This window comes from Dendrobium catenatum, unplaced genomic scaffold (genome assembly GCF_001605985.2).
Source record: "Dendrobium catenatum unplaced genomic scaffold, ASM160598v2 fragScaff_scaffold_157, whole genome shotgun sequence".
Taxonomy (NCBI): domain Eukaryota; kingdom Viridiplantae; phylum Streptophyta; class Magnoliopsida; order Asparagales; family Orchidaceae; genus Dendrobium; species Dendrobium catenatum.
The window spans coordinates 579,140-592,678 of NW_021318619.1; the positions used below are offsets into that span (position 1 = coordinate 579,140).

Below are 13,539 nucleotides of genomic sequence, written 5' to 3' on the forward strand. Positions count from 1 at the left end.
AATATTTTATGTTAAATTAATTTATTTAAATATATTATGAATTGAACTAGGACTGGTTGAACACTCAGTTAGTTGAACTAGTGGTTCAAACATGTTCTCACTGGTTTGATGGTAGATTGGTTTTTCAGGAGGACTAAATCAGCCTTTGCTTAAACCGACCGTTCCAACCCAATTTTCAAAACCATGGTTTTAACTAGTGAAAAATAAGTACAAAGATATACTAAAAGTTAAAATGCAATAAAATCTATATTGGGAGAAATCAAAAGGTCGAAATCAAAATATTTGAAAACATGAATAAGATAAAAGTCACCTATAGTAATTTGAGCAATTTTCATAAAAATGAAAAAATATATCAATAGAAAAAAATGTAATTTTCTCTTTCATCCTTTTTCTTCTCCTCTCCTCCTTTCTTCCTTACATAACAAGCCAAAATGAGGGAGAAAGTGTGGCTAAGTGGAAAGAAAAAATCACTATAAGAAATTTGCTATAAAAAATAATATATGTTTTTCAAAGTATTCTAATTTTCTTATCACTTAAACTTAACCTAAAAAATAATAAGTTCATTCAACCCTATGTAAATGCAATTGAGATGGATGCATGCTTTCTTTGATGGGCTTTTAGATCATCAAACAAGTATATATATAATAAAACTTGATCCCTTTGAAAATAAATTAAACTTACAAACCTCAACTAGTACAAGATTAATTCAGCATAATCTTGAGTTTAAGAAAGTGTAATGTAATAAATATATGTTTGCAATTAAGTGTGCGCTATAACATTGCATCACATCTATGTGGTTAGTATTGGCATGATACTAAAAGCAAAAAATTAAAAAGAGCTTGGAATACTTCTGACATTGAAGGTCATCATTCATGTAGTCATTTGATAATGTGATGAGGACACCATTAATGCACACCAAAATTTATAAGATAATTTATAATTTTGAGCATAAGATGTCAAATTAACATAGTTCAATGTTTCTATCATAGCTATTAAGGCATATGATAAAACAGGAAAGGGAGTAATTTTTTGTAATTGTAAGTAGTCATATAGTTCCATGTACCATTTCATGGAAGCAATTGGATTAGTAATAGTAGGTATATTTTAAAATATTAGTTTTACTTCATCAAAGCTTTTTATAAGCTTGATCTAGAGTTTTGGATCATCTATTGTAGGCTTGTCTCATTGCCACTTTTATAGAATCTAGATGATACTTTTCTTTTTTGGGAAGTATAGGGGTACTCTATTGATTATGATTGGGATCACTGCAAATAATGATATGTTCCAATTTTCATTTGCATTATTAAGTTAGAGTGTATTAATTGGTGGATGTGATCCTTACGGAACTTCTTAACTCCAATGAAACCATTTGTTGTCAACATAACAATTACTTCGTGTCAATAAGCACCCTAGCTTGGTCTATGGTGGTAGAGAGATCTTTCCATGGATTGCTCATCATAATATCTTTGTCATTTAAGATAAAATTCTAAGAAAGCTTTGTCAAATGAGATTAAAAGAAGTTGAAATCTTGTGCAGAAAATGTACTCTAGTGAGAGTATGAATGATTTAAATATTTTTAATTTGTAGATACATAATATTTTTTAATGTAAATAATGAAAGAAATGGCTGGCTTCAGAGTGAGTGTAAGAAAAATGGATATTGTACTATTACAATGGTTTTGTCTATGAAATTATGACAATAAATGCATTTGAATCCTACAATGATAATATAAGTGTGCATGAACACTACCTATTCAAGTATTAGTATGTGATATATCTTACAATATATGTATTTTTTTAAAACAAAAAACAAATCTTAAATAGGAGTTCTAATTTTTTTTGTGATTTTCAAAAAATAACTTAACTTGAAGAGGAAGCTAGTGATTAAAATAAAATTGCAACAACGATGATGAAATTTTAAATCACACAACAAATTTCTAAAATAGAATTCTAACAAAGCAGTTATAGCAATTGTAAGATGCAAAATGAAAATAAAGTGCGGTAAATGGAAAAAGCACACCAAAAGATTTATAATGGTTCAGTCACTTGACATACGTTCACTCCTTTGAGTCCTCAACTCCGGGAATTTCTCCTTTCACTCACTCTTTGTAGAGCTCTCCTCATGAAAAGAACAAGTGGTCACACTCACTTGGAAAATCTATAATTTGTTCTTAACTAATGAAGCATAGAGTGCCATCAACTAGATCTAAAAAATTAACTTCAACTCACTTTAACTAGCCTAAAACAAGTCTATCAAAGCAAACTATCAAAGAGTCACTCCTAAACTAGGGACATATGCTAGTCTTCAATAACAATAATAGATTAGATGCAAAGAATTTAATGTATAAAGAAAATTGCATAGCCACTTCAAGAAGGTACACAAGAAAAAAAAGTCGAGTAAAGATAATATATAACTCGTCGAAATGTAAATGTTCAAAAAATATTATTGAATAGAATATTTTTACATTTATCAATTACATAATGTAAAATATATGAACAGGTGATCTAATAATGACTTAGAAGTAGCACTCCCCTCTCCACTAAGAGCTATAGGATAAAGTGATTGCATACTAGGAACTAACTTGATCATGCTGACTCAAGAATATTAAAAGCCACAAGTCTATCATGCTAACTTGATCATGCTGACTCAAGAATATTAAGAGTCACTCCTAAACTAAAGTGATTGCATAAAGTGATTGCATACTATAGCAAAAAGATATGGACTAAAGGCTAATCTATATGTAATCCAACCGAAATCTCAAAAAAATTTGAAAACATATACCTTCGGTTCCTCGGCGGCGCGCGACTAGGAAGCACAGAGGGCGGGACGAGCGACTAGGAAGGAGGCTCGGCGAAGTCCGGTGATCGTCGACGGCGATGTCCGGTGACCGTCGGCGACGTCTAACCACGGCGAGCGACGAACGGCGACGGAGGGCGACGAGCGAAGCAATGGAAGTGAGAGAAAGAAAGGAAAAGAATGACGGCCAGAGGGGTTCGGGTTCGTGAAATAGGGCTTCTACCGGCGGAAGGTCCGCCAATAATTTTAATATTGCCGTCGGTATAATTTCCGACGTATACTCCGCCGTTTTTGTTTCGTTGAGTTTAAATAAGGCGGCGTACTATCTGCCGGAACCATAAGTCGGAATAGTTCCGCCGTAACATGCGACGGAAATGGTTCAGGCATCCCTATACCGTCGGGTTTTCCGGCGGACACGGCGTCGGTGAATTGCCGACGTATGTTCCGCCGGTAATGTTGACGCAAGCCTTACGTCGAACAAATCCGTCGGTGAGTACGCCGTTTATTACCGTCTAAAAAAATCCGCCGGAAACTCCGCCGGTATTCACGTGTTTTCCCGTAGTGCCTATAGCTTAAAAAATAAATCTTAGGTCTTGGACTACCTATAGGCACCATTCAAATCATATATGATAACACTAGTATCATTTATACATCAAAGAATTCTATTCAACATTCAAGGACCAAACACATAAACATTAGATACTATTTAATTAGAGACCATATGATAAAAGAGAATATAGAGCTACATCATGTAGCTATTGAAAATAAATTGGTAGATATTTTTACTAAAATGTTAGCACCTTAAGGACTAGACTAGGTATTATAGACATTCAAACTTAACTCAAGATAATCAAACTTTGTTATCATTTGATATTAGCAATTTGTATGTATTACATTATATGTGTTTCTTTATTTGGTGTTTATTATGTTTTTCTATTTTTACCTCTTTTAATGTTCATCTTTTTTGTTGTTCCACCTCTTTTTGGTGATGTCAAAAGGGAGATAAAATATATATCTGCACCATATTTTACTCTTTAATTGATTCATATGATTGCTTTTTATTTTATTTTATTTTATTTTATTTTTGTCTTTCATTAAATTAAAATTCAAAAAAGAAAATGTAACCCTTAATTTTTAAATTTATCACATAGTGAAGGGGAGCTTAGGAGAAAAGAATGTTTATCTTACTATCAATCAATATTTTTTTCATCATAAAAAAGGGGGAGATTATTGCAATCCAAGATCCCTAATATGTGATTTTGATGATGACAAACATAATTGATTGAATTGTTACTTTTCTAAATGAATATTTTGGATATTTCTTTTATATGTGGCACTAACACTATAAGTAAAATATACACTGCTCATGATTACTTGAAGCTCAAGACTAGGTAGAATAGGAATGTCAAATAAATAAAGCATGTACTTTTATTTCTCTTGATTTTATATTTATTGAGTTTGTAAATATAAGAGTGTATGTAATTGGGTGGCCATACACACACACAAAGGGACCGAGAAAAACTTAAAATTAAATTTTCTTTATACTAATCATATTATATGACTTATAATGGTACTATACGATCAGTTATAAAAAGAATGGGTGGCTAATTGAATAATTAGTTTCTATGAACTAATCGTATTGTACGATATAAATCATACTATTTGATTCATTACGATCTAAAAACCCTAACCACCATATAAATTAAGTAAGATATTTAAATTAGAATTTTGAACTAATCGTACTATACGATCTGATTCATACTGTTTGAAAATTTAAAATCTTACTTTAATTAATCCCCATAATTAATTAATTAAAATATAGTTTAATTATTAATAATTGATTATATACGATCTTCATCATACCATATGATTAGTAGAGGCAAAATTTGGTCATCCCAAAGATCATACAAAATGAAACCCTAATTTGTTAACTAATCGTACTATATGATATTCATATTATACTAGATGACCAACTTGAAATATACTAAACATATTGTATGATAAGAGTAGTACGTGATGATTGATAGAGATGATCTCCAATCATCCTAGGAATCATCATATATGAATAAATAGAAAGTAAATAGATCGTATTGGATGATCTTTGTATTGTACCATATGATGTGTTTGAAAAGTTGAACAGTCACTTTGAGAAACTGTTTACATCGTCGCACTAGACTGACTTAGTTTTTGAATTGATCGTACTCTATGGATTCCAAGAGTACTGTACGAACAAAAATGGACAACTTAACTTTTTATGATTTCTTAAAGCCCAGTACTTAAGTAATGTTTTTAGAATATCTTTGAAAAAGAGGGATTGTGTGACTATTAAAGGAACTATGAGAGAGAAGATTTTGAGAGATATTCAGGGTTTGACAGGATGAAGAATATTAGATTAAGCATCAGGGAGAAGGAGTGTGACTGTATCACACTGTTGTGTTCTTGAAGGCTCTCTTGGGTGAGAGGCTTCAAAGTCAAAGTCATCGAGGTACTCTACCTTCTTTAGGAGGAAGAAAAAGGATTCAAGGTTCTCTTCTTATGAAAGGATTCTGGTTCTCTGCCATCTCTAGGAGGAAGAAAAATGATTTGGGGGCTTTGTCTTCTCTAGGAGGAAGAAAACTGATTCAAGGTTTGTTTCCATCACCAAGGGGTAGTAATTTAGCATCTGGCACTCCGCCGCATCAGGTTTGATGAAAGTGATTCTGTAAAGGCTTCTCCGCCTTATTGTGGGTGAAAAATGAGAGAAACTTTTTGTTAGTGCAATATCTAAAGCAGAGAAATATGAAGAGTCGACGTAGTTCAAGGTTGACCAAATCACAATAAATTTTTTTTTCTTCTTTTTAATTTTTTGCATTTTACTTTTTGCAATTAATTTTTGTGATAACTGCTTGGTGAAAATCCGATATTACTCAATTACATGTTAATATTCATTCAAAATGCTTGCATTAGCAAAATAATCAAGTTAAAAATTCAAAATCATTTTTGTATGCAATTTGTACAAAATGTAATAACTACACTTGTAACGAAGGTTATGAAAATCGGATTAGACAACAAACCAAAAATGGAGAGGTTCATAGTTCGACCATTCGAATTGGCGTCGAACTTGATGACCTACTAAATAATAATATTATTAAAAATTAACATAATAATGATGGTAATCTAACATTAAAAACATTGTAATTCTAAGAATTTTGGGACAAATAAATAAAATTCATACATATATAATATATTACATAATTTTAAAGTTAATTTAAATTTAAATAAATAATTAAAATATTTATCTTATGTATTTTAATATAAATATATCAAATCTTTGATTTTAATTCATATTTAATAGATATTTAGTTTATATATAAACAAGGTATGATTGAAACATGTGGGTATGATTAATTAGTATTTAATACATAATATCATAAAATTTTAAAATTAAATAAAATATATTATATTTAAATTAATTTAAAATTTAATAATATATATTTTATATTAAATTAATTTATTTAAATATATTATGAATTGAACTGGGATAAGTTGAACACTCAGTTAGTTGAACTAGTGGTTCAAATAGGTTCTCACTAGTTTGATACTAGACTGGTTTTTCAGGAGGACTAAACTGATCTTCGCTTGAACTAACCTATCCAGCCCAGTTTTCAAAACCAAGGTTTTAACTAGTGAAGATTAAGTACAAAGATATAGTAAAAGTTAAAATGCAATAAAATCTATTTTGGGAGAAATCAATGGTCAAAATCAAAATATCTAAAAACATGAATAAGAAAAAAGTCACCTATAGTAATCTGAGCATTTTTCATAAAAATGGAAAAAATATATTAATAGGCAAAAATGTAATTTTCTCTTTCATCCTTTTTCTTCTCCTCTCCTCCTTTCTTTCTTACATAACAAGCCAAAATGATGGAGAAAGTGTGGCTGAGTGGAAAGAAAAATTCACTTTAAGAAATTTTCTATAAAAAATAATATACATTTTTCAAAGTATTCTAATTTTCTTATCTTTTAAACTTAACCTAAAAAATAATAAGTTCATCCAACGCTATGTAAATGCAATTGAGATGGATGCATGCTTTCTTTGATGTGCCTTTAGATCATCAAACAAGTATATAAAAAAATTTGATACCTTCAAAAATAAATTAGACTTACAAACCTCAACTAGTACATGATTAATTCAACATAATCTTGAATTTAAGAAAGTGTAATGTAATAAAAATATGTTTGCAATTATGTGTGCACTATAACATTGCATCACATCTATGTGGTTAGTATTTACATGATACTAAAAGCAAAATATTAAGAAGAGCTTGGAATACCTCTGACATTGAAGGTCATCATTCATGTAGTCATTTGATAATGTGACGAGGACACCATTAATGCACACCAAAATTTATAATATAATTTATAATTTTGAGCATAAGATGTCAAATTAACATAAAACTAAAAGAGATAATTGGTCACATAGAGGATATTTAATGTTTATATCATAGCTATAAAGGCATATGATAAAACAGGAAAGGGAGTAATTTATTGTAATTGTAAGTAGTCATATAGTTCCAAGTACCATTTCATGGAAGCAATTGGATTTGTAATACTAGGTATATTTTAAAATATTAGTTTTACTTCATCAAAGCTTTTTTATAAGCTTGGTCTAGAGTTTTGGATCATCTATTGTAGGCTGATCTCATTGCCACTTTTATAGAATATGGATGGTACTTTTCTTTTTGGGAAGTATAGGGGTACTCTTTTGAATATGATTGGGATCAATGCAAATAATGATATAGTCATATTTTCATTTGCATTATTAAGTTAGAGTGTATTAATCGATGGATGTTATCCTTACGGAACTTACTTAACTCCAATGAAACCATTTGTTGTCAACATAACAATTGCATCGTGTCCTATAAGCACCCTAGCTTGGTCTATGATGGTTAGGAGATCTTTCCATGGATTGCTCATCATAATATCTTTATCATTTAAGATAAAATTCTAAGACAGATTTATGTCAAATGAGATTAAAAGAAGTTGAAATCTTGTGTAGAAAATGTACTTTGGTGAGAGTATGATTGATTTAAATATTTTTAATTTGTAGATGCATAATCTTTTTAATGTAAAGAAAGAAAAGAAATGGCTGGCTTCGGAGTGAGATGTAAAAAAAATGATATTGTACTATTACAATGGTTTTGTCTATGAAATTATGACAATAAATGATTTTGAATTCTATAATAATAATATTAGTGTGCACGCACGCTACCTATTCAAGTATTAGTATTTCATATATCTTACAATATATAAAAGTATGAGATGCAACAAAAGAGGGGAGCGGGGGTGTGAATTGATATTTTTTGAAATAAAAAACAAATCTTAAATAGGAGTTCTATTTTTTTTTTTTTTTTTGTGATTTTCAAAAAATAACTTAACTTGAAGAGGAAGCTAGTGATTAAAACTAAATTGCAACAATGATGATGAAATTTTAAATCACACAACAAAATTCTAAAATAGAATTCTAACCAAGTAGTTATTGCAATTGTAAGATGCAAAATGAAAATAAAGTGCGATAAATGGAAAAAGCACACCAAAAAATTTATAGTGGTTCGATCACTTGACATACGTTCACTCCCTAGAGTCCACTCTGAGAAATTCACTACTCAAAAGTAATTCTTCTTCTTCCCCCATAGCAAGGCGGAGAAGTCATTACACAACCTCACTTTCACCTTCTTAGTGTGGAAGAGTACCAAACGCTTTGCCACCCTCCCAGTGATGGAAGTAAACCTTTTCATTTTTCTCCCTCCTGGATATGGCAGAGGACCTTTGAGGACATCGATCTTGAAGGCTCTCCCCTTAGAGATCTCCCATATGATTTTCTTGGGCCACAAGAGGAACAAGTGTGCAGCATGCTTGGAGCAATCGTGTGATCCCCCTCACACTCCTCCCTCACAAACTCACATTCTCCTTCCTCTCACAAGCCCTAAATCCCTTCAAGAAGCTCCCTTTCAAAAGTTCCCATCCTTTATCACATTCCTCTCTCTTAATTTAAAAGACAAAAGCACTACTTAAATATCAGGCTCCAAGAAACTGTAAGATTTTCAATTTAGCCATTTCTATTTGTACAGTACGATCAGTTCAAAATAGCTTTCATCCTTGTACGAAGGAGTACAAACATGCAACTATTTTGAACTACATCGTACAGAAAAATCCAAATATCATCCAATATGATGTTGTAAACTTCTTTTGTTCGTACAAGACGAATGCTGGGATGACCTAAATTCATCTCTATTCATCACCCGATACTATACAACTCGTACAATATGATTAGCTAAACTCTTCAGGTCGTCCAGTATGATGTATAGATCATCCGATATGATTAGTTTAAAAAAAAAGGGATCGTCTGGTACAATCTTCGGGATGATCAAAAATAGCCTCGGTTCATCGTAAGGTAAGAACCATGTCATACAGTACGATCACCAATCAGTAATTAAGCCTTGATTTAATTGACTAATCATGGGGGTAAATTTTAGTAAGTATTCAAATAGTCGTGCAATACGATCACATCATACAGTATGATTAGTTCAAAATTCAATGATTTAAAAACTTGCTTAAATTAATATGGCGGCAAGGGGTTTCGAATTGAAACTGAATCATACAGTACGATCATGATCATATAGTACAATTATTTCACATAATATAGCCATTTGAGTCACTATGTTTTGTACAGTACGATTTAAAATCGTACTGTACGATATACAAAAAATATATTTTTTTCTTAAAAAAAACTCTCCCCCCCCCCTGTGTGTGTGCGTGTTGTTTAGTTTATATATAGTTTTTGTGGCAAGTCTCAAGAAGGAAAATAAATAAATAAAAAATATAAAGTTACATACTCCTTTACATCCTATTCTACCCAGTCTCGAGTCTTTTGTTGTCTTGAGCAATATGTTATCTCCCTAAAATGTTAGTACTCACACACAAGAGCAACATTTAAAATATTCAATGAATAATAAGATAATTCAATCAACATTATTTGTCATCATCAAAATATCAGACTAGAGGTCATAGACTGCAACAATATAAATGTTCTTTTTTAACGAAAGCTATGAATTATTACTGATAACCAGCAAATTTGCCATTATGTTAATGTTGGTGATCTTGATTTAGAGATATAAAAGAGAAGCACACCACCTTCCAAATCAAATATATATTAATGCATATGAGTACTAATTGTATGATTGCTTTTCAAAATACTTTGGGTAGATAATTATGGTAGTGGTAAAAAACATGTGTCTATAATTGACATACAATTTATCACATATCTTGCGCACATGTAGTTATTTCTTATAACACTAGATGAGTGGACCCCACTTCAATTGTGTCAGAGTATTTCAGAATTACTAAATATAGCTTAATGTATCAAGGGGTCTTCCACATTAGTTGAGATTGTAGTTCTTGGATTTGAATGATTGTTCGACTATTTTAATTAAGTTAGACATAATAGGGCCATATGCTGATTAAACTAAAAAAAAATATAGGTTATGTTATAAGTATGTATTACTTCTTCTATAATTACATGTTTTACTTAGTAGGAGATGAGCAAATCAAGGAAGAAAGACTAGATCACCATGATGTAGTTAATATGATGGATATCATTTAATTTGATAAAATTTATTTAATTGATAATATACATTATTTTTTTAAAGGAAAGATGGATTGTGTTGTTTCATTGTGTATATACTAGTTGTATATATCTATCTACAGAGTCACTACAAAATTTATATAAATAAATTACAAATCAAGTATTGAATACCACTTAGCAACTTCAATGTTTTTTTCTCTTAAGCAACTTATGCATTTGGGATTACTGTAATGATCTTATGGGGAAACATTATATATAAGACTTAGGCTTCGTTTGGGACGGTTTTATCACTGCTTCCTAAAGCAGCTTTTTATTAAAAAAATTTTATATTAGAAAACTTCTTTAAGAAGCAGAAAGAAAGTCGTCCCAAATGAAGCCTTAAATTATGATTTTATGGGTACAAGGAATTCAAAGTTGTTAGGACTAAATGTGTCATGTATTAAGTATAAAGAAGGACACAACTCTCCTTGGCCTATTGGTTGAGAGCTAAGGCTTCCAACTAAGAGGTCTAAGGTTCGATTCTCTGTGTATGCGTTGTGTGTGTGAGTTTGCCTTAAATGGCCTAAATGTCCCAAAAAAAAAAGTATAAAAAAGGTGCTCTCTCCTAATTTTTTTTTAGCTACAATAATTTGCATTAGAATTCCCTTGCGGTAATAAGATATATTTCTTCCTCTTCTATGACAAATTGAGCCTTTAAACTCTTAAAACGTCAATATAGTGGCATAAATACGACATAAACTCTAGATTATTTTATTTTGTAAATATTTCTTCCTAAGAAAATACAATAAAATTATAAATATTTGTAATATCTTAAAATTCTGATAACTTCATAGAATGTATAATTACAATGTTGATTAAAAAGATTCTTACTTGTTTTAAAATATTATATTAATGAAAAAATTTAAATTTAACTGTTTCACATAGTGGCAGGTCCAGCCCATATATATATCATTAGCAAAATTCAAAACAAAGCCATATATTTCATTATAATTTATGAAATAAAAAAATATAAACTTTACATTTTCTGATAATGTTTCAAAATGACTTCATTCAAATCAAAATCAAATACTTCTTTATCAATATATAACACTAGACAGTCATTGAACCAGACATTATTCATTTTGCTATGCAGCCGATGCTTACTAATCTTCATTGCATAAAATACTCTCTCTATTATAGAAGTAGCAACTGGTAAAGTCAGTGTCTAAACAATATCGTTCCATTTTATCAAGTTCTTTTAGCTTCAAGAATTGTTCCATTTTTCTAAAGCTTAATAATTATCTAGTCAATCACAAAATTCCTAGTAAATAGAATCAGCAGAACTTATTCAGTAAAGCAAAAAAAATAAAATCATAGAGGATCTTGCAACAACATAACACTTCTACTAAAAATAGAATCGTTCTATTTTCCCCTTATAAGAAACTAATATTTTCTTACCATCATTATGTTCTTCCTACTAAAAATATGTCAAAAAATCAGGAGACCGTCTCACATAAGCTATATTTTCTTCATTCCGACTCTCCTCTAACTCAAAACTGGGGTCATCAACCTAATATTATTATAACCAATACAAGAATTTGCCTTCTAAAATTTCCTGATATCACAATCATCTCTTACTAAATAACTGAGAACATCTTAAAAATAATTTGAAATTTTCAATAAAACATAAATTATCGATCAAGCATATAACTCATTAACAAGTTGAGGTTGAAGCGCTTAAAACTAGACTGAACCAACCAATCAAACACAAGTTCATCACTAAGAAAAAAGAAATAGGAACTATATGAAAGAGATGGTACAGGAGTCTTGGAAGAAGCAAGAAAGCAGAGAATAGAAACTGTGAATTGTGAATAATATTAAAGTAAAGGTACACAGGCCTTTATATAGGCAAACAGAGAAATATAAAGTATTACAAGTGTAACCGGTACAGATATAATATTGATTCCTAATATGCCCCCTCAAATTAAACGTTCTAAAGTTCGAATGTTTAATTTGTCTCTCAGCATTTCAAACCTTGCGGTGGCAAGAGGTTTGGTGAGAGCGTCTGCAATTTGGTCGACTGAGCTAATGTGTTCGATGCAGATGCTGCCGGCGTCGATATGTTGGCGAAGGAAGTGAAAATCAATCTCAATGTGCTTCGTTCGAGCATGGAAGATGGGGTTGTTGGCCAGAGCTATTGCCGAAGTGTTGTCGCAGAAGATTTTGGTCGGGATCGGCTGAGAGAGGCGAAGTTCATCTACAAGTCGACGAAGCCATAGTACGTCTGACGCTGCCGCCGATAGTGACCGATACTCGGCCTCGGTTGATGACTTTGCGACCGTTGGTTGTTTCTTCACTGACCAAGATATGAGGGAGTTGCCGAGATAAGTGCAGAAACCAGAGACCGACTTCCTGTCGGAGCAGTCGGACGCCCAATCAGCATCCGCATATGTTCTGAGGATCAAATTCCCGGGGGAAATCGGAAGACCGTAGTGCAGGGAGCCTTTGATGTATCGCAACAGACGTTTCAACTCTTGATAGTGAGTAACCGTTGGAGTGTGCATGTGTTGACAAATGTTGTTTGCGGCAAATGCGATGTCAGGACGTGTGATTGAGAGGTATTGAAGAGAGCCTGCAATTTTCCGATATAGGTGCGGATCGGCGAACGGTGTATCATCGGTGTCGGCGGAGGACCGTTTCGGCGTGATTGGAGTTGGAGCCACGTTGCAGTCGGCGAGTCTCGCATCCTGTAAAATTTTTGAGTCATAATGGCTTTGATTAAGAAAATAACCTGAATCTGTTTTAAGAATTTTAATGCCAAGGAATAAAGATACGTCCCCGAGCTGTTTGAGTTCGAAGTGAGCTTGGAGAAATTGTAGAAGCGATGCGATGACCGTTTGATTATTCCCTGTAAGAAGTATATCGTCGACATAAATGAGAAAGTATAAATGCACATTATCTTGATTAAAAATAAGTAATGATGGGTCGGAACGGCTAAACCTGAAACCGAATTGTTGAAGGAGGGATGTGAGTTTGTGAAACCATTGACGAGGCGCTTGTTTAAGGCCGTAGAGGGATTTGTTGAGTTTACAGACGTAGTTCGGATGAACATTGTCGATGAATCCGGTGGGTTGACGCAT

General features: G+C 31.8%; 1 protein-coding gene across 1 annotated transcript; it reads right to left on the reverse strand.

Annotated features, from left to right (window-relative positions):
• Window positions 1-12,378: 12,378 nt before the first annotated feature.
• LOC114579062 (uncharacterized mitochondrial protein AtMg00810-like) lies at window positions 12,379-13,539 on the reverse strand. Its single transcript, XM_028692748.1, has one exon. The coding sequence runs from the start codon at window positions 13,537-13,539 to the stop codon at window positions 12,379-12,381; it is 1,161 nt and encodes a 386-aa protein (XP_028548581.1).